At 43.3% G+C, this 19,872-nt stretch overlaps 2 protein-coding genes across 5 annotated transcripts in view; one reads left to right on the top strand and one right to left on the bottom strand.

Annotated features, from left to right (window-relative positions):
• Nucleotides 1–74: 74 nt before the first annotated feature.
• Nucleotides 75–19,872, top strand: part of LOC105491213 (C-X9-C motif containing 2) — a 65,663-nt gene continuing 45,865 nt past the window's right edge. Inside the window, exons 1-4 of the mRNA XM_071084996.1 lie at nt 75–162; nt 898–1,069; nt 15,781–15,902; nt 18,821–18,924. Of these exons, the coding sequence (XP_070941097.1) occupies nt 15,898–15,902; nt 18,821–18,924 (109 nt within the window). The 5' untranslated portion in view covers nt 75–162; nt 898–1,069; nt 15,781–15,897. The remainder of the gene's footprint in view (nt 163–897; nt 1,070–15,780; nt 15,903–18,820; nt 18,925–19,872) is intronic.
• Nucleotides 2,952–19,872, bottom strand: part of LOC105491214 (centromere protein N) — a 29,477-nt gene continuing 12,556 nt past the window's right edge. Inside the window, exons 6-11 of one of the 4 annotated variants that reach the window (XM_024795877.2) lie at nt 19,046–19,222; nt 16,623–16,724; nt 14,533–14,596; nt 12,610–12,722; nt 9,111–9,237; nt 2,952–3,585 (exon numbers count right to left, since the gene is read on the bottom strand). In XM_024795877.2, coding sequence (XP_024651645.1) covers nt 3,404–3,585; nt 9,111–9,237; nt 12,610–12,722; nt 14,533–14,596; nt 16,623–16,724; nt 19,046–19,222 — 765 coding nt within the window. In that variant the 3' untranslated portion in view covers nt 2,952–3,403. Of the gene's footprint in view, nt 3,586–7,072; nt 8,841–9,110; nt 9,238–12,609; nt 12,723–14,532; nt 14,597–16,622; nt 16,725–19,045; nt 19,223–19,872 lie in introns of those variants that run through there. The other 3 variants (XM_071084994.1, XM_011757414.3, XM_011757415.3) reach the window with 3 other exon arrangements.

The following is a 19,872-nucleotide window of genomic DNA, read 5'->3' as shown; positions in this document are numbered from 1 at the left end:
CCCCGCCGCAGCCACTTCCGGCAGGGGGCGGGGCCGCCAGGCTCATTAGCATCCGGGGGGCCCAGGAGGCCGCGGCGCCTCCTGCCGGCTGCGGAGGGCGCGCCTTGGATGGAGAGGACTTTAGGTGAGGCCGCCAGGGGGCGAAATTTCACCTGCCAGCAGGTAAAAGGTATTGCCCCGCCCCTCTAATCGATCCATTCTTCCTAGGAACGTGGCTTCAGGCAGTAGTCAGATAAAAGAAAAATCAATACGTTGAGCAATGCGTTTACTTCCCAAAGATTAGAAACAACCCAAATGTCTAGTGGCAGGTGAGGCAGAAGTACAGTAATTTCCGCCGTTTTTACCTAGGCCTTGCCGGGTACCAGGGAGGTCTAGTGGATACACTTCTCAGGCTGTGTCTCATTTTGTCTTCAAAACGACTGTAGCGGGTATGTACTGTAACTTGCCCCACCGTGTGCAGAGAATGACATTTAGGCTTATATAAATTAACTTGACCTAGACCACACTATACAGATGAAAGGATTGTTATAATTGATGGGGTTAATCATTTTAGGGAAGCAGGATTTGCTTGCTTCTATTTTAGTTGTTGAAATTAGGATTACTGTTTGGGAGACACTGTAGTTCAGTATATGATTCCAAAACTTAAATACTTAGACTGGGTAGGTCATGTAAATGGACATAGGAGGCTGGGGTAGACAAAAGGGAGGGGTGAGGACTGCAGTGAAATTGGAAACACATCCTTTATTAAAAGGGGGCAGCTGCTACTCATCTTTGGCATGGCTAGAGTTTTATGTGAAAACTTCCAGCTTTTACATACTAGCAGCTATATTCGTTTTCTCTTGCTATTAACAAATTACCATATGCTTATTGCCTTAACACAAATTTATTATCTTCCAGCTCTGGAGGTCAGAAGAAATGAGTCTGCTGGGCTAAGATCAAGGTGTCAACAGGGCTGTATTTCTTCTGGAGGCTCCAGGGGAGAATCTGTTCACTTGCCTTTCCCAGCTTCTAGAGGTTGCCTACATTCCTTGGCTTATGGCCCCTTCCTCCATCTCCAGAATCAGTAACTGTGAGTTGAGTCTTCGTCACATCACATCACTCTGATTTCTTCAGTAGTGATCCGACTCTTCTATTCTTGAGGCCCCTTGTGATGACATTGGGCCCATTCAAATAATCCAGGATAATTTCTCCAACTGCCAAGTGCCTTTGCCTTGCAAGATAACTGTGATAATGTGAAGTATATATTTGGTCTTTGTCCTGGCATGCAACTCCTAAAATCCTTGGAATCAGCAAACTGATGTGTCTTTTTTATGCTAATTAGTTGACTGATGACTTGCAGTCCCTAGGTAGCTTTAGGATGGGACTGGTCATTGGAAAGACCAAGGTAGGATTAGAGGCTTGAGACTTTCAGCCCTCTCCCTCATCCTTTGGGAAGGAGACAGGGGCTGAAGCTTAAGCTGATCAATCATTTCTAGGTAATGAAGGCTCCATAAAATCCCAAAAGAACTGGGTTTAGAGAGCTTCCAGATAGCTGAACGCATGGAGTTTCCTGGAGGGAGGCACACTCAAAGAGGGCATGCATGGAAGCTCCATGTCCCTTCCCACCAGCCTTGCCCTATGCATCTTTTCATCTGCATCCTTTGTAACATCCCTTTGCGAAGTCAGACTATGTGTTTTCCTGAGTTCTGTGAGCTGCTCTAGCAAATTAATTGAACATGAAGAAAGGGTTGTGGGAAATGCAATTTATAGCTGGTTAGTCAGAAGTGCAGGTGAAACAACCTGGGGCTGGCAACTGGCCTCAGAAGTGGGTGGTAGTTTTGTGGGACTGAGCCCTTAACCTATAGGGCCTGATGATATCTCCAGGTAGTTAGTGTTGGAATTGAACTGGAGTACACCCATCTGGTATCTGCTGTAGAACTGATTCCTTATGTCAACCAAGAAGAGGTGAAAGGGCCAGGCGCGGTGGCTCACACCTGTAATCCCAGCACTTTGGGAGGCCGAGGCAGGCGGATCACAAGGTCAAGAGATCGAGACCATCTTGGCCAACGTGGTGAAACCCTGTCTCTACTAAAAATACAAAAATTAGCCAGGTCTGGTGTGCATACCTGTAATCCCAGCTACTCAGGAGGCTGAGGTAGGAGAATTGCTTGAACCCGAGAGATGGAGGTTGTAGTGAGCCAAGATCGTGCCACGGTACTCCAGCCTGGTGACAGAGCAAGACTCCGTCTCAAAAAAAAAAAAAAAAAAAAAAAAAAAAAAAATGAAGAGGTGAAAGACCACACTGCAAAGCAGTAAGACAAGGTATTTAAAAAAAAAAAAAAAAAAAAAAAAAAAAAAGAGACAGGGTCTCGCCATGTTGGCCAGCTCGGGGTCAAGTGATCCACCTGCCTCGGCCTCTGAAAGTGCTGGGATTACAGGCACAAGCTACCACATTTGGCCAAACAAGACATTTGTATTGGGGTCTTAGAAATTACAATTTGGGGCCAGGCGCAGTGGCTCACACCTGTAATCCCAGCACTTTGGGAGGCCAAGGCGGGCGGATCACGAGGTCAGGAGATCAAGACCATCCGGGCTAGCATGGTGAAAACCCATCTCTACTAAAAATACAAAAAATTAGGCAGGCCTGGTGGCGGGCGCCTGTAGTCCCAACTACTCAGGAGGCTGAGGCAGGAGAATGGTGTGAACCCAGGAAGTGGAGCTTGCAGTGAGCCGAGATCACACCACTGCACTCCAGCCTGGGTGACAGAGCGAGACTCCGTCTCAAAAAAAAAAAAAAAAAAAAAAAAAAAAAAAAAAAAAAAAAGAAATTACAATTTGGGAGACACAGATTCACCTAGAAGCCAAATGGGGTTCTGAAAAGAAGGAGAGAAATAGAGGTTTTTAAAAGAAAGCAGAGGGTTAATAAACAAGTTGTTTTGAAAGAATTATCATTGGTGGAGGTGGCTGGCTTAGTACACGAATCCATAGTTGATTGGTTGCCGCTGTTCAGGAGTTGTAGCACTGGTGAAATTCAGTTTTCCAGGAAGTAGTGGTTACTGCAGTTTTGGCCCAGTTCAAAGCTTCAAGGCAAGTTCATATTTTTCGTTTTTGTGTTTTGCAAGTTGCAGGTTGTGCAGGCAGTCCTTCTTAGAATGGCTTCGCAAGTCCATTTTAGAGCTCTGGACCAAAGTTACGCCATTTTGTGTATCACTTTTCACATTTCCCTCTTTTGATCAAGATCCGAGGCAGCATAGCTTGTTGGTTGGTTGGCTATAGACTAGTTATGTTTCCCTTAGAGCTAGAAACACCTGTGTCTAGAGTGTCATGTCCCACAAAGAGCGGTTGTCAAGTCGGTGCACATCCAAGCTTCCAAGATTGGTCAAATTTGAGTAACAAGGGGTCTGTTTTAACAAGGAGGCCTGCATTAGTCTATAGTAGTTAGCTGTATATCAGGAGAGGCATACATTTGATTAACCATGTCTAAATGTTGTGACATCATGATTTTAACATCTTGTATACAATGGGACATACAGCTGCTCAGGTCCTGGGTCCCTTGACTGTGGCTTGCAGAATAGCAGAGCAGCTTTTGGATCCTGCTAAAAAGTGCTAAAAAAATACACTGAAAATCAACTGATGAAAGATGGATTAATAGGAGAAAAGGCAAACAAGTTTTATTAATGTGCCTGGCGGGGGGGTGGCGGGAAGGGGAGAAATCACAGTGATTATCCCCCAACCCCCAATGGGGTGTGGATGTTTATATACCCTTTTTCATAGGGGAATAAGGAGATGGGGAACGTGTATAATTCTTTTGAGGAGCAGTAAATTATTATCAGGGAGAATAAAAGGACTAGGGAGACAGAAATTAACTTGTAAATGATTCTCTTTGGAATCTGAATGAGCCTGAGGGGCAGGCCTTATGAAAAGGTCTATCCATGTGTGGCTGTATTTCTCAGTCTTCATTTCTTTGATAGATAACGAGATTTGAAGGACAGAATAGAAGGCAACTGTGTTTCTTTTAGTAAGAAGCTTTCTTAGTCAGACAAGGAAATTCCAGAGGGAGTTCCTCTCTGCCCTTGGTTGAGACAAGAGTAAGACAAGGTTAGAGGGACCTTGACTCTCAGGCTTGTTTCTCAGGCCTTTCCATTTTCAAAAGCACCCAGCATGCCCAAGTACCATCATTTTCTGTGCTTCAGTATTCTCTAGTCTGAAATTTCCCTAGAAGTTTCACAAACGAAATAGTGAGTTGGCCATGAAGAGAAAAATCAAGTTAAATAGAATAGAATTTTGGCTGGGTATGGAGGCTCACACCTGTAATCCCAGCACTTTGGGAGGCTGAGGCAGGAGGATCCCTTGAGGTCAGGAGTTCGAGATCAGCCTGAACAACATAATGAAACCCCATCTCTACTAAAAATACAAAAATTAGCTGGGCATCGTGGCACGTGCCTGTAATCCCAGCTACTCAGGAGGCTGAGGCAGGCTGAGCAGTGAGCCAAGATCGTGCCATTGTACTCCAGCCTGGGCAACAGAGCAAGACTCCATCTTAAAAACATAATTAGCCGAGTGTAGTGGCAAGCACCAGTAGTCGCGGCTACTTGGGAGGCTGAGGCAGGAGAATCGCTTGAACCTGGGAGGCAGAGGTTGCAGTGAGCCAAGATCGTGCCACTGCACTCCAGCCTGGGTGGAGACTGCATCTCAAAAAAAAAAAAAAAAGAATTTTGATTTTGGTAAGCCTGTCAAATATCAAAGGTTTAAAATTAAATATTTAATCAAAATGCTGAGCACAGTGGCTTGTACTTGTGGTCCCAGCTACTTGGGAGGCTGAGGTTAGAGGATCGCTTGAGCCTAGGAGTTTGCATCCAGCCTGGGCAACATGGTAAGACCCTGTTTCTAAAAAAAAAAAAAAAAAAAAAGAAAAATAGGGTGCAGAGGTGGCATTGGGATAGGAGTAGGACTACAAAGGAAAGGTGACACAGGACAAGCACAATCAGACAGACATCTGCTTGTCGCCAGGTTTGATTTGTTCTGAGTTTTTCATTAGAGTTTCTGAGTTGGCATTGTTCTTAGGGATGCTAATTTAGATTCCTGGAGTCTTTTTGATACCTCAAGATACCAAATTACAGTAGACATCCCCGTCGAGCTGTTTAATCTTTCCTTTTATCCCTTTTATTGTTTTTTTGAGACAGGGTCTTACTCTGTTGCTCAGGCTGGAGTACAGTGGTGCGATCATGGCTCACTGTGGCCCTGACCTCCTGGGCTCAAGTGATCCTCCCACCTTAGCCTCCCCAGTAGCCGGGACTACAGGCACTTGCCACTACACCTGGCTAATTTTTTCATTTTTTATTAGAGATGGGGGGCTGGGCACGGTGGTTCACGCCTGTAACCCAGCACTTTCGGAGGCCAAGGCGGGTGGATCACCTGAGGTCAGGAGTTCAAGACCAGCCTGGCCAACATGGGGAAACCTCACCTCTACTGAAAATACAAAAAATTAGCCAGGCATGGTGGTGCATACCTGTAATCCCAGCTACTTGGGAGGATGAGGCAGGAGAATCGCTTGAACCTGGCAGGTGGAGGTTGCAGTGAGCCGAGATCGCATTATTGCACTCCAGCCTGGGCAACAAGAGTGAAACTCTATCTCAAAAATAAACAAACAAACAAACAAACAAATAAATAAATAAATAAAAAGAGATTTCACCATGTTGCCCAGGCTGGTTTCGAACCCCTGGGCTCAAGGGATATTCCCGCCTCAGCCTCCCAAAGTGCTGGGATTATAGGCACCAGTCATCGCACCCAGCCTAGCCCTTTTAATTGCACATGAAGAAAAACATGTTTTGTGAGATAAAAGCATCTCTGGGTTGGCTACTGTAATTCCAGATTACTTTTACTGATATTGGTTCACTAAGAAAGAAATCTGTAAGACGAAAGACTGTCACTTTTGTACATAAAGCCAGCAGGGGTTCTGGAAGGGGGACTCGGCACCTATACACTTAGAAGTAAAAGTCCCCATAGGTTCTCATTAAAAAGGGAAAATCCCTTTTCGGACAGCTGGCAACCAAGGACATTGGAAAAAGAACCTCAACCAAGGTAGGGGGTTAGGGAATGAGACAACTCATCAACAGGTCTGTGGCCATGGGAGGCGTGTAGAACACAAGGGGTTCCTCCTGCAGGAACTGTGCTTGAATCCGTGGCCGCCCCAGAACAAAGAAGAGAGTCGCTTCTTTGTCCCACTCAGTTCTGACACCATTTAATGTCATCCAAGGGGCAAAAGACCACAATGCAAAGCTGCAAGACAAGGTGTTTTTATTGAGGTCTTAGAAATTGCAATTTGGGAGACAGATTCAGCTAGAAGCCACTTGTGTTCTGAAGAGAGAGGGTAGAGGAGGGGGTTTTTAAAAAAAGCTGAGGGTGATTAGACAAGGTGACAAGTTGTTTTGAAAGAGGCGATTGGCTTAGTACAAAAATCCATAGTTTATTGGTTGGTGCTGTTGAGTTGTAGTGCTGGTGAAATTCAGCTTTCCAGGATGCACTGGTCATTGCAATTTGGCCCAATTCAAAGGTTCAAGGTAAGTTCCTGTATTGTTTTTTTTTTTTTGAGCTTTTATTTTTTTCAAGTTGCAGGTCATGTAGGGTGTCCTTCTTAGAATGGCTTCCTCCCTCCATTTTAGAGCTCTGAACCAGAGTGATGTCATTTATTTTATTTTATTTAATTAATTAATTTTTTTTGAGATGGAGTCTCACTCTGTCACCTAGGCTGGAGTGCAGTGGCGCAATCTTGGCTCACTGCAACCTCTGCCTCCCAGGTTCAAGCAATTCACCTGCCTCAGTCTCCTGAGTAGCTGGAATTCAGGCACACACCACCACGCCCGGCTAATTTTTGTACTTTTAGTAGAGTCGGGGTTCACCTTCACCATGTTGGTCAGGCTGGTCTTGAACTCCTGACCTTGGGTGATCCGCCCACCTCGGCTTCCCAAAGTGCTAGCATTACAGGCATGAGCCACTACACCCAACCTAGAGTGATGTCATTTTGTATATCATGTTTCATACTAGCTTAATGTGTGGGGGAACTGCCCCCCCCACTGCCATATCTGGTATAGGAGAAACCTTGGGAAGTGCTGGGATTACAAATGTGAGCCACCATGCCCAGTCTAATGTGTTTTTATAACTCCAAATCCTCTCTGAAACAAGATAAAGAATCGATTTTAAAATGTTTAAAAAAGACATGCTGACGGGCATGGTGGCTCATGCCTGTGATATGGTTTGGCTGTGTCTCCACACAAGTCTCACTTTGAATTGTAATAACTGCCATGTGTTAAGGGTAGGGCCAGGTGGAGATACTGGAGTCATGGGAGCGATTTCCCCCAACTATTCTCATGGTAGTGAATAAGTTTCATGAGCTCTGATGGTTTTATAAATGGGAGTTTCCCTGCACAAGCTCTCTTGCCTGCCGTCATGTAAGACATGGCTTTGCTTCTCATTTGCCTTCCACCATGATTGTGAGGACTCCCTGGCCTTGTGGGAATGTGAGTCAGTTAAGTCTCTTTCCTTTGTCAATTACCCAGTCTTAGGTATCTTTATTAGCAGCATGAGAACAGACTAATACACTCCTATAATCCCAGCATTTTGGGAGGCGAAAATGGGCAGACTGCTTGGGCCCAGGAGTTCAAGACCAGCCTGGGCAACATGGAGAAACTATCTCTACTAAAGATACAAAAATTATCTGGGCATGGTGGTGCATGCCTGTGGTCTCAGCTACTCGGAGGCTGAGGCAGGAGAATCGCTTGAACCCAGGAGGCAGAGGTTGCAGGAAGCCAAGATTGTGCCATTGCACTCCAGCCTGGGCGATAGAAGGGGACTCTGTCTCAAAAAACAAAAAACAACAACAAAAAAATTAGCTGGGCATGATGGAGCATGTCTGTAATCCCAGCTATTCGGGAGGCTGAGGTGGGAGGATCACTTGAGCCTGGGAGGTCAAGGCTGCAGTGAGCTGTGATCATGCCACTGCACTCCAGCTTGGGTGACAGAGTGAGACCCTGTCTAAATAAATAAATAGGAAAAAATTTTTAAAAAGATAGGGTATTTAGTGACGATCACTGAAGGACTTTCATCAAAAGTAACTGATGTGCCAGTTTTTTGACACCTTTATTCATAAGTCAGTATAATATTTGTCAGTTTGAATGTTACATACATGGTAAAATAGATTATGAAAAGTATCATATTTACAATAAGAACATTATTTTATATAACGGACTCACCAAATATGCAACCTCTTGCAACAATAACACAATGGACTCAACTCTATCCTTTGAATGGACCAATTTCATGATTCTCCTAAAAACTTTTGAGTTCAGTATAGTTTCTTGTTGCTTCTTTCTGTGATCCGGTGCTTAAGAATCAATCCCTGCAAACCAGCCAGTGGAACCAGACCTCTCCAGAATTAAGAGACAGCCATAGAAGAAAGGACACAAACCCAAAAGTCTCAAGCGCTGTGCCATATGCTTGATTTCAGAGCATTCAGACTCAAGGTCAAGTGTGGGGCCATATATATATATGTCCTGTCATCTCAAATGCTACAGCGGCTACAGTTAGCAGGATATCGGAGAGAGGAGGCATATCGTGGAGGAATGAATCACTCCCAACAATTATGTGAGCATTTCTAAAAATTCAATACCAAGGATTCTTGAAAATACAAGTTTACAGACAGAAGCTATACAGCTAGCCATGAACTGAAGTGCATGTGCAGTATCAAGAAGGAGGAGCTGTGCTTATGAAACCACGCACGTCTTATTTATCTCTAATTTTAAAATAATTCTTTCTCTTATTGGGTATGCAAGTGAGCAGTGGAGAAAGTGGTGCATCTGCAATACCTGAAATTAACAACAAAAAAGGAAAAAATAAAATGAAAAGTCATCATAGGAGGACGGGATTTGAGTCAGTTTAAAAATGGCTGAGGTTAGAGGGTAGATCATAGATGCCCCTCTTCCCCATTAAGCACAGAAGCAGAATATGTAAGAGACAGGATGATGGGCTAGCAGACTGGGGTGATGGGAGAGCTCCGAAGTAATTAGCAGATTATAAGGACGGAATGGAGGCATGTCGTTAATTTTTCTAGCTTATAGAGTAAGCTGACCACTCACCAGCTGGTGCTAAGGATTTCAATGCTTCCAGAAGATGTGGGCTAGAGAACTTTATTAGGCATCGGAGGGGTTCTTCCCTCTCAGCCAAGATGCTCCCATTTAAATCACTTTTGAATTTCGTTTCAAGCTGTCAACGAACATATTTATAAATGACTATTAAACGTATTGTACAAATACGAATGCTAAAATATAATGAAATCAGAATAACATTTCATTAATTCTTGTCATTGAAGAAATAAAAGATTTAACAGGGGTGGGAGCCATTTAATCTGCTATCTGCAAACACAGAGGGCAGGTCAGGCGTGGTGGCTCATGCTTGTAATCTCAGCACTTTGGGAGGCCGAGGTGGGCAGATCACCTGAGGTCAGGAGTTTGATACCAACCTGGCTAACATGGTGAAACCTCGTCTCTACTAAACATACAAAAATGAGCCAGGCATGGTGGCGGGCACCTGTAATTCCAGCTACTCAGAGGCTGAGGCATGAGAATTGCTTGAACCTAGGAGTCGGAGGCTGCAGAGAGCCATAGATGGTGCCACTGCACTCCAGCCTGGGTGACAGAGTGAAACTCCATCTCAGAAAAAACAAAACAAAACAAAACAAAACATAGAGGGCAACTGGTATATCAAACAACATTCAAGGCAAAATGCCAGCATGCACAGTGCCTGCCACATGGGAGATGTTGACTGTCAGTTCCACCCTCAGGTGCCGTTACAGTTTGCATTCTTAATGGAAAATTAATGCTCTCTTTTGCAATCTGTAACTTCAATGTAAAAATACCACATTTTTTTTTGAGACACACGGAGATTTCTTTCTTTCTTTTTTGAGAGTCTCATTTTGTTGCCCAAGTTGGAGCGGTACGAACATGGCTTACTGCAGCCTCGACCTCCCTGGCTCAAGCCATTCTCCTGCCTCAGCACAAATAGCTGGGACTACAGCCACATGCCATCACGCCTTGTATTTTTGAATTTTTGTAGAGACAGGGTTTCGCTATGTTGCCCAGGCTGGTCTCGATCTCCTGGGTTCAAGGGATCCGCCTGCCTCCACCTCCCAAAGTGCTGGGATTATAGGTGTGAGCCACTGTGCCCAGCTGAGATTTCTTTTTAACTTCTAATTATGGGATATTTTAAACATATACAAAAGTAAGGAGCATGGTATGAGCCCCATGTGCACATCACCCAAGTAAAATAATTATCAACTTGTGGCTGAGCGCGGTGGCTCAATCCTGTAATCCCAGCACCTTGGGAGGCCGAGGCAGGCGGATCACCTGAGGCTAGGAGTTCGAGACCAGCCTGGCCAACATGGTGAAACCCCGTCTCTACTAAAAATACACACAAAAAATTAGCCGGGTGTGGTGGCAGGCACCTGTAATCCCAGCTACTCGGGAGGCTGAGGCAGGAGAACTGCTTGAACCTGGGAGGCAGAGGTTGCAGTGAGCCAAGATTGTGCCACTGCACTCCAGCCTGGGTGACAGAGCGAGACTCCGTCTCCAAAAAAAAAACAAGAAGTGAACCCCAATACCATTACCATACCATCTGATATCATCAAATATCCATGAAATTCTAAATTTCAGTTTTTTTTAAAAGTGATCATTACATTTCAGAGGCAATATAGTAAACTATGTGGTGGATGAGTAATGTCTGCGAATAACTCAAATGGTTCAAGTAAATGCACCAAACTGTTAACAACTGGTGAACTGAAGCGAAGAAAAATGGATGTTCATTGGAATATTCTTGCAAGTTTTCTGAAGATTTGACCCTTTTTGTTGAGATGGAGTCTTGCTCTGTTGTCCAGGCTGGAGTACAGTGGTGTTATCTCGGCTTACTGCAACCTCCGCCTCCCGGATTCAAGCTATTCTCTTGCCTCTGCCTCCTGAGTAGCTGGGACTACAGGTGTGTGCCACTATGCCTGGCTAATTTTTGTATTTTTAGTAGAGATGGGGTTTCACCATATTGGCCAGACTGGTCTTGAACTCCTGGCCTCAGGTGATCTGCCCGCCTCAGCCTCCCAAAGTGCTGAAATTATAGGCATGAGCCACTGCGCCTGGCCGGATTTGACATTTTTCAAAATAGAAAAGGTAGGAAAAAATTAGTAGAAGCTAATAATAAATGTGTACCTTGACATACAGAATAGTGCCATTCTGAGATGTGTATAAAGGGAAGTTTAGAAAGCACATTTTCTGCATGCTAGACCCGTGGCTCTCATGCTTGCGTGTGCAGACTCAGCTGGAGGGCTCGTGAAAACGGAATGCGGGCTCCTACCTCCCCTAGTGACTAGGGTGGGGTCAAGAATTGGCATTTCCTCCCCCTTGCCAAGTGATGCTGATACTACTAATCCAGGGACTACGCTTAGAGAACCACTGTTGTAGTTTATCGCCTGTTTAAAGGAACTAGTGTAAAGCCTGCCATTAAGGGACCCAACTTGAAAGGTGTCAATCCATTTTTCCCACTAAAACTAAATCATATCAAACAGGCTTTAGGCCTAAGTGAGCAGATCAATGGCAGATTTAAAGTGTGGCCTGTAGCTATAGAAAGGCTAAAGAGAAAAAAACTTATTGGAAGGCTTGCAGGCAGTAAGGTGTTTTGAGTATGAGCATGGACTGAAATTAGAGTGATCACAATATAAGCCTCAAGTTCTCCTAGTGGTGGCAGTGGGTTTGCATTAAACACCTGTAGCCCCTGCCCTGGCCTTCCCGGTGGGCAGCAGCACATGTCTGGAAGGCACACTTCTGGAACAAGCCACATTTGTGGTACTGCCTAGGTTACTGGCTTTTCTCCATGTGATGCCGGCTGGAATATGTAATGACATACCTATTCTTTCTTTTATTCAGCAAGTATTTATGAGTGCCTATTATGTGCCAAATACTGTCCTAGGTTGTGGATGGGCTAGAATGGTATAATCTACATTTTTTCCCCCTCAAATATACAGATTACTCCCAGTTATAACTGCATTAATATGTAAGATGAAACGAAAAGGCAAATTCATAATTTCTTTCTTTTTTTCTTTTTTGAGATGGAGTCTCGCTCTTTCGCCCAGGCTGGAGTGCAATGGCGTGATCTTGGCTCACTGCAACCTCCGCCTCCTGGGTTCAAGTGATTCTCCTGCCTCAGCCTCCTGAGTACCTGGGATTACAGGTGTGTGCCACCACATCCAGATATTTTTTTGTATTTTTAGTAGAGACAGGGTTTTACCATATTGGCCAGGCTGGTCTCGAACTCCTGACCTCAGGTGATCTGCCTGCCTTGGCCTCCCAAAGTGCTCGGATTACAAGTGTGAGCCACTACGCCTGGCCCAAATTCATAATTTCTAAAAGTCTCCTTTGCTCACACAGGAACTTATAAATACAATAAAGAGGTTTATTTAATTCATAAATTTATTACATGAAATTTAAGTGACAAATGAAAAAGGAACAGTTTCTTAGATTTGTCTTCCACTTAAGGTTTTTGTTCTTTTTAAAAAATGTTGATATCTTGTAGTTAATATTTATTATGACGTCTTACCTTATATTGTGCAAATTCTAGTTGTGGTTGAGGATAATCTCCAAATGTTTCTTGAGTTATTCGTTGGACTCTCTCTTTTTCTACTATGTTTTCATGTATGATCCTTGAATCCACTATAGGTGGAAGATTTCAAATAAAATAGCCATTAGGAATATATTTCATCCTTAAATTATTCTCCTTTCATTCCTAACCCTTAAAATTGTTTGTATAATTTTATTTTATTTTATTTTATTTTTATTTATTTATTTATTTATTTTTTTGAGACGGAGTCTCACTCTGCCGCCCAGGCTGGAGTGCAGTGGCCGGATCTCAGCTCACTGCAAGCTCCGCCTCCCGGGTTCACGCCATTCTCCTGCCTCAGCCTCCCCAGTAGCTGGGACTACAGGCGCCCGCCACCTCGCCCGGCTAGTTTTTTGTATTTCTTAGTAGAGACGGGGTTTCACCGTGTCAGCCAGGATGGTCTCGATCTCCTGACCTCGTGATCCACCCGCCTCGGCCTCCCAAAGTGCTGGGATTACAGGCTTGAGCCACCGTGCCCGGCTGTTTGTATAATTTTAAAATAATATTTACTGTTTCTTCTCTTGGCTGTAATAATTTCCTGTGTGTGCGTGTATATATATATACACACACATATCTAGTAGATATACATATATCTACCTATATATCCATGGCACCCAGCCTATATATGTATTTTTTTAAGAGATGGGGTCTCGGCCGGGCATGGTGGCTTATGCCTGTAATCCCAACACTTTGGGAGGCCAAGGTGGGAGGATCGCTTGAGGTCATGAGTTCGAGACCAGCCTGGCCAACATGGTGAAATCCCATCTTTACTAAAAATACAAAAATTAGCCGGGTGTGGTGGCAGGCACCTGTAATCCTAGCTAGTTGGGAGGCTGAGGCAGGAGACTTGCTTGAACCTGGGAAGCAGAGGTTGCAGTGAGCCAGGATCACGCCACTGCATTTCAGCTTAGGCAACAGAGTGACTGTCTTAAAAACAAACAAACAAACAAACAAAACAATAAAAAAGAGACAGGGTCTCACTATGTTGCCCCATCTGGACTGGATCTCTTGGGCTCCAGTGATCTTCCCACCTTAGCCTCCCAAGTAGCCAGGACCAGTGATGCATACCATTGTTCCTAGCCTCACCTATGTCTTTTTAAAACTGGAATTGTAAGAGACACACAATTTTATATCCTGCTTTTTTTACCTAAAAGGAGATCAACAGCAGTTCCTATGACACTGGAAAACCATAGAAGTGTTGAGTTTGTAACAGTGGCACATTTCATTGCCAAATCTCTACTAAGAGATAGGCAAGTTTTCTTTTTTTATGGATTTATATTTTACCCCACCACTTTTGTAAATCTAGTAGTTGTGTACTCTCTTCTCTTGGGTTTTCTAGTGAGAGACTTCAGACATCTGTGAGTAGCAATAGTCATGATTCTGATGGTTCTAGAAGTTTATCCAGTGCATTAAGAGCATGGGCTCAAGATCCAGACATACCCGGATTTCACTCCTGGTTTTGCCACTCCTTAGCTGTGTGACTTTGCCTAGAGAGTTACTATACCTCCCTGAAACCCAGTTTCCTGATGAATAGTGCTTATTCATGGGACTTCTTGTGAGGATTAAGGAAAGGCTACATATAAACATCTTAGTGTGCCTGGCACACAAGAAATGCTCAACAACTATTAGCTAATTTTTGTTTTTGTCATTATTGTTTTGTTGTTTATTGTTATCCTAGTAAATCCTAAAGGAGACCTATGGTAGATTAGCTTTCCTCCTTCAACACATATTTCATTTTCAATTTTTCTGAAAACAATGAAAATTGTGAATTAGGATCCTAGTATACACGTTTTACCAAGTGAAAGAAATCTATAAGGGAATGATGCATTTCCAAAATTCAGTTTTATATTAACACACACATACTATTTATATCCAGTCCAAGGCTTCTTTCCTGTAGAGGTGTTGCAGAGTTGTGAGTTTCAAAGGTCTAGGGAAAAAAAAAAGTATTTTACTAATTTTGACATCTTGATGTACACATATTAATTTTTTTTAGTATATTAAAGTATGCCAAACGCTTATTTTTTTCCAACGGAAAGGTCCAAGGCCATATCCTGGCTCAACTGAGCAGGACACTGACAAGGAGGCTGCTGAGCCTGCAACTCGACCATTCTGTTTGAGGAGCTCTGTGCTTTATCATAGAAATGGATCTGGCAAGTGCAAAGCCCAGGGAATCTATGGAAGCATTTGTACTGTGGTATTTCAGCGTCGTCAGTGCTGAATCTTCATAACCCTAAAAAACTTACTGAGATTGCTTTTGGAAAAATAACTTTCCTTCTCTAAGTCTGAATCTCTTGAACCCCTTCTCCTACCTTCACCCACTGAATCCATTGTTTTTATAGTTTAGTGCTTGACAACGTGGATTTTCCTAAGAATGCCACTGTCTTTGTTTTTTTTTTGAGACAATATCTCAGTCTGTTGCTCAGGCTGGAGTAAGTGGCATGATCATGATTTGCTGCAGCCTCAATCTCCCTGGGCTTTGGAGATCCTCCTAACTCAGCCTCCCGGGTAGCTGGGACTAAAGGCACGTGGCACCACGCCTGGCTATTTTTTTTTTTTTGAGACGGAGTCTCGCTCTGTTGCCCAGGCTGGAGGGCAGTGGCGCGATCTCCGCTCACTGCAAGCTCTGCCTCCCGGGTTCACGTTATACTCCTGCCTCAGCCTCCCAAGTAGGTGGGACTACAGGCGCCTACCACCACACCTGGCTAATTTTTTTGTATTTTTAGTAGAGACGGGGTTTTGCCGTGTTAGCGAGGATGGTCTTAATCTCCTGACCTCGTGATCTGCCCACCTCGGCCTCCCAGAGTGCTGGGATTACAGGCGTGAGCCACTGCGCCTGGCATGCCTGGCTATTGTATTTTTTGTAGAGACGGGTTTCGCCATATTGCCCAAGCTGGTCTTGAACTCCTGGGCTCAAGGGATTTGCTCTTCTTAGCCTCCCAAAGAACTAGGGTTACAGGCATGAGCCACCGTGCTTGGCCACTACTGTCATATTATAGCAGAACAGTTTATATCAATTTGGTGAGAGGGTAGTAGGTAGGAGAGGATGGCTAGAGAAGAAAATCATGATCTAACTTGAAAAAATATATATATTATTTATCTTTTATTTTGTAGAGACGGGGTCTCCCTATGTTGCCCAGGCTCGTCTCGAACTCCTGGGCTCAAGCATTCCTCCCACCTTGGCCTCCTAAAGTGCTGGGATTATAGGCGTGAACCACTGTGGCTGGCCTCATGATGTAAGTTCTTAATGTTAGTTCTTCCTTAAGGAGGGAGTGCTTGCACAGAGCCATCACTTCTTTCTGCTTAGAACAGATGAAAATACAGAAGTATAACATCTCTAGTGGCTCAAAGATATACACAGAGCATTAACAATCCACTCACAGGAGTGTCAACACATATGCAGACATTTGCCATGCATAATTTGAAAAAACACCCCTGCATCTGTAAGGACAGATCTGTATTTGTCATTAGAGGGGAACATTAACATTCAAATAATTTTAACACATGAACTTTGGGACTTAAAAAACCACTGCTTTTCTCTTTAATTCCAGTGCCTGTATAACCTACTTGACTGATGGGACAAAAAGTTAATTCTTCTTTTCTGTTGTTTGACAGAATAATATATTTAGCTTCAAAAGACAATGTGAAGTTACTCTAAAGAGAAAACAAATTCTAGTGTGATTAGCTGATTTGGAAGCTGAGATCTACAACATAGACTCCAATAACTAATGACTGGTATAAAACACAATACAATTGTAAAAAGATGGCTGTGAGGAATTTTTATTTTCCTTTCATGTTCACTAATTGTAAGCTTTCTTCATTTCAGTAATATCTAAAGTGATCTCCTCTTGTCAGAGGTAGATTTTCCCAGTAGCTACTTTTCCCAGTAGCTTCTAACTCCTGTGTGAAAGAGAAAATAAAGATTTACCTTTAAAGAGAGTCACTGATTGGCTCACCTGATTATACTGTTTAAAAACAATAGCCTTAAGAGAGTCCAGATACCGACTTCTCAGGTCCATTTTCACAATCTGATGGTGTTTGCTAGCAACTGTCAGCGCCTTGAAATGAAAATTTGCAAGACCATTATTAGGATTACTGTCTCTGTGTTTGTAATATTTGTTGAAGTAAAATGTAAGAGCAGCAATTAGTGAATAGTTTCCTCATAAATGTAAAAAGAAGTCTAGAGAAAAATCTGATAGCCTGTTACTGAGCTTCAAAAACAAAGTGGTTAATACCATTAAGATTCTGATAAATGCAGTCTTTTGTATCAATTTTTTAGAAAAGTGATCCTGTTTAAAGTTAGAAGGTACTAATAAATCAAGTTCAGACTTAGGAATAAACAATAAATACTCAAAATGTTACTGTTTTTGGATACCAGTCATCTAATACTATAATGATATTGCCATACAAAAATGCAGATATGTATGCTTTAGGACAAATACTAAAGAAAAAAGTGTATACTGAATATAGCTTATAAGAGTTTCCTGTCATTAGGGAAAAAGAAGACTGAAACAGAATTCCTATGATAGGATAAGATGTTTACCCAGATCTAGAGAATAGAGACAAGCACGCCTTAAGATACACAATAGAAATGAATATTAGTCCACGCGGTGGCTCATGCCTGTAATCCCAGCACTTTGGCAGGCCGCGGCAGGCGGATCACTTGACGTCAGGAGTTTGAGACCAGCCTGGGCAACATGGTGAAACCCAGTCTCCACTAAAAATAGAAAAGTAAATTAGCCAGGCATAGTGGTGAGTGCCTGTAGTCCCAGCTACTTGGGAGGCTGAGGCAGGAGAATCGCTTGAACCTGAGGGGAGGAAGGTGCAGTGAGCCAAGATTGCCTCACTACACCCAAGCCTGGGTGACAGAGTGAGACTCCATCTCAAGAAAAAAAAAAAAAAGAACATTAGCGTTTGGGGTAATGTTTAAACTACCTGTGGCAAGGTGTACTCACCTGGCTGTAAGTGGATGAAAGACCACTATGTATCATGGAGGAGGAGACCCCAAATGTAAAGAAGTATTTTAAGGAAATAGAAGTGAGTAGCAGTCTTTGCCACTTCAATAAACCACCAAAAAGCTTAAATGACAAGCAAGTAGTCACAGAGACCCTAGGGCTCGCCTGGTCACAACAGTGGAGTCCTTGGTACTCCACACCGCACCTCCACCCAACTCTGCTGTGGAGTGACAGGACATGATGCAGCCAGGATGGCAGAGCTGCCCCCCTACAACCAGCTGACGTGGCAGCTCTGGAACCAACTGAAGGTGCCACTGTGGTTGTGAATGCTAATAGTGGCAGCAGCAAGTGCCAGGCCAATTTAGGGAGAACTAATTTGGGGAAAGATGCTAGGAAGCCTGTGATAGTAAAGGCAGAACCATAAAGAGAAGCAGGCTCTGAACAGAGGCTACATCTTATGTGGAAGCAGTCTCCTTGTGTATAGAATGTGGGAGAAATGGTTACAAAGGAAAATAATGTTTATTAATAAGCAAATTATACAATTATGAAAAAGTAATGTGGTATATTTATTTGTAACCATGTGGAAATGTTGTTACTTTTTTTTTTTTTTTTGAGATGGAGTTTCTTTCTCGTTGCCCAGGCTGGAGTGCAATGGCGCGATCTGGGCTCACTGTAACCTCTGCCTCCCGGGTTCAAGCAATTCTCCTGCCTCAGCCTCCCAAGTAACTGGGATTACGGCGCCTGCCACCACGCCTGGCTACTTTTTTTGTATTTTTAGTAGAGACAGGGTTTTGCCACGTTGCCCAGGCTGGTCTCAAACTCCTGACCTCAGGTGATGCACCGACCTCAGCCTCCCAAAGTGCTGGGATTACAGACGTGAGCACCGTGCCTGGTCTACCCTGGCTTTTATGAGAACTATCTTGTCAAAGGCAATAGCAAACTTTGACAGTAGTTATTTTGAATGAATGGAATAGGGAAAAGGGGTATGAAGCTTTGAAGACTTTTTATCTTTAGAGACTTCTGTATCGGTTGCATTTTTTATATTAAGTATGCATTATTTCTAGATCAAAAAACAATAAAGTACAGCTCCAATCTAGTATCTTATGCCATGTTCCCATCTGCAGATAACAACACCCTCTGTTTCTTATTTTAGGAGAACAAGAATTACATGTGGTTTTCTGTGTCTTTTTTTTTTTTAGAGGTGGGGTGTTGCTTTGTCTTGTGATCACAGCTCACGGCAGCCTCGGACTCGTGGGCACGAGCAATCCTCCCACTTCAGCTTCCCAAGTAGCTGGGACCACAGGTACATGCCACTGCACCTGGCCTGGCATTCTCTATCAAATACTTATTGAGCAGTTAAAATCTATATAGATCTTTGAGATAGGATAATAAAATATTATAGCTTGTAATAATTTGTTCCATACCTGACCCAGAAGCGGTGTATTGCGCCTCAGAGTGGAGGAGGACTTGAAGGCATACGGAGTCTGGGAGTAGTATACCACGTAGGTAGGTTTGTACTGGTTTGGCTTTGTGTACTGAGTTCCCCAGGCGATTCGAATCCAGACTGCATTCTCCTCAGTTTCTCTGAAGCTGACTGTCACCTTATTTAAAAAAAAAAAAAAAAAAAAAAGGCATAATTTCCTAATTAAAATTTCATTGTGGCATCAACTCCAGGTGCTTTTTAGGGGTGAACAATGATGTCCCTATGCTTGTGTATGTGGGTTGAGACCTGGCAGTCTTTTTAGGGGTGAACAATGATGTCCGTACACTCGTGTATGCAGGCTGAGGCCTGGCAGTCTTTTCTGCTTTTCGTGAGTATTTTGGGAATCTTTGGGAAAACATTTTGTGATTTTTTTTAAAAACATTCTTTTCATTTCTTCTTTTTTCTTCTGAGACTAGGTCTTGCTCTGTTGCTCAGGCTGGAGTGCTGTGGCATGATCGTAGCTCGCTCACTGCAGCCTCGACTTCCTGGGCTCAAGCGATCCCATCTTGCTTCCCTAGTAGCTGAGACCACAGGCATGTGCCATCATGCCTGGCTAATTTTTTTTAAAGTTTTTTTGTAGAGGTGATTGTTTTTTCAATAATTTCTTGGACTTGTCCTGAAAACTGTTCTTCCATCTCTAAGAGTTTATAAGGTAAGGCAGCCTTACAAATGAGATACTTGTTTTATAATGAAGCCTTCTTAGCATCTAACCCAGACCTAGCACACACTATAAAGTTTAACAGTAAGATTTCTATGTAATTAGGCTGG

This window comes from Macaca nemestrina, chromosome 18 (genome assembly GCF_043159975.1).
Source record: "Macaca nemestrina isolate mMacNem1 chromosome 18, mMacNem.hap1, whole genome shotgun sequence".
NCBI lineage: Eukaryota > Metazoa > Chordata > Mammalia > Primates > Cercopithecidae > Macaca > Macaca nemestrina.
Note: the sequence above shows the minus strand (reverse complement) of the source record. Positions and strands in the feature narration are given on the sequence as shown.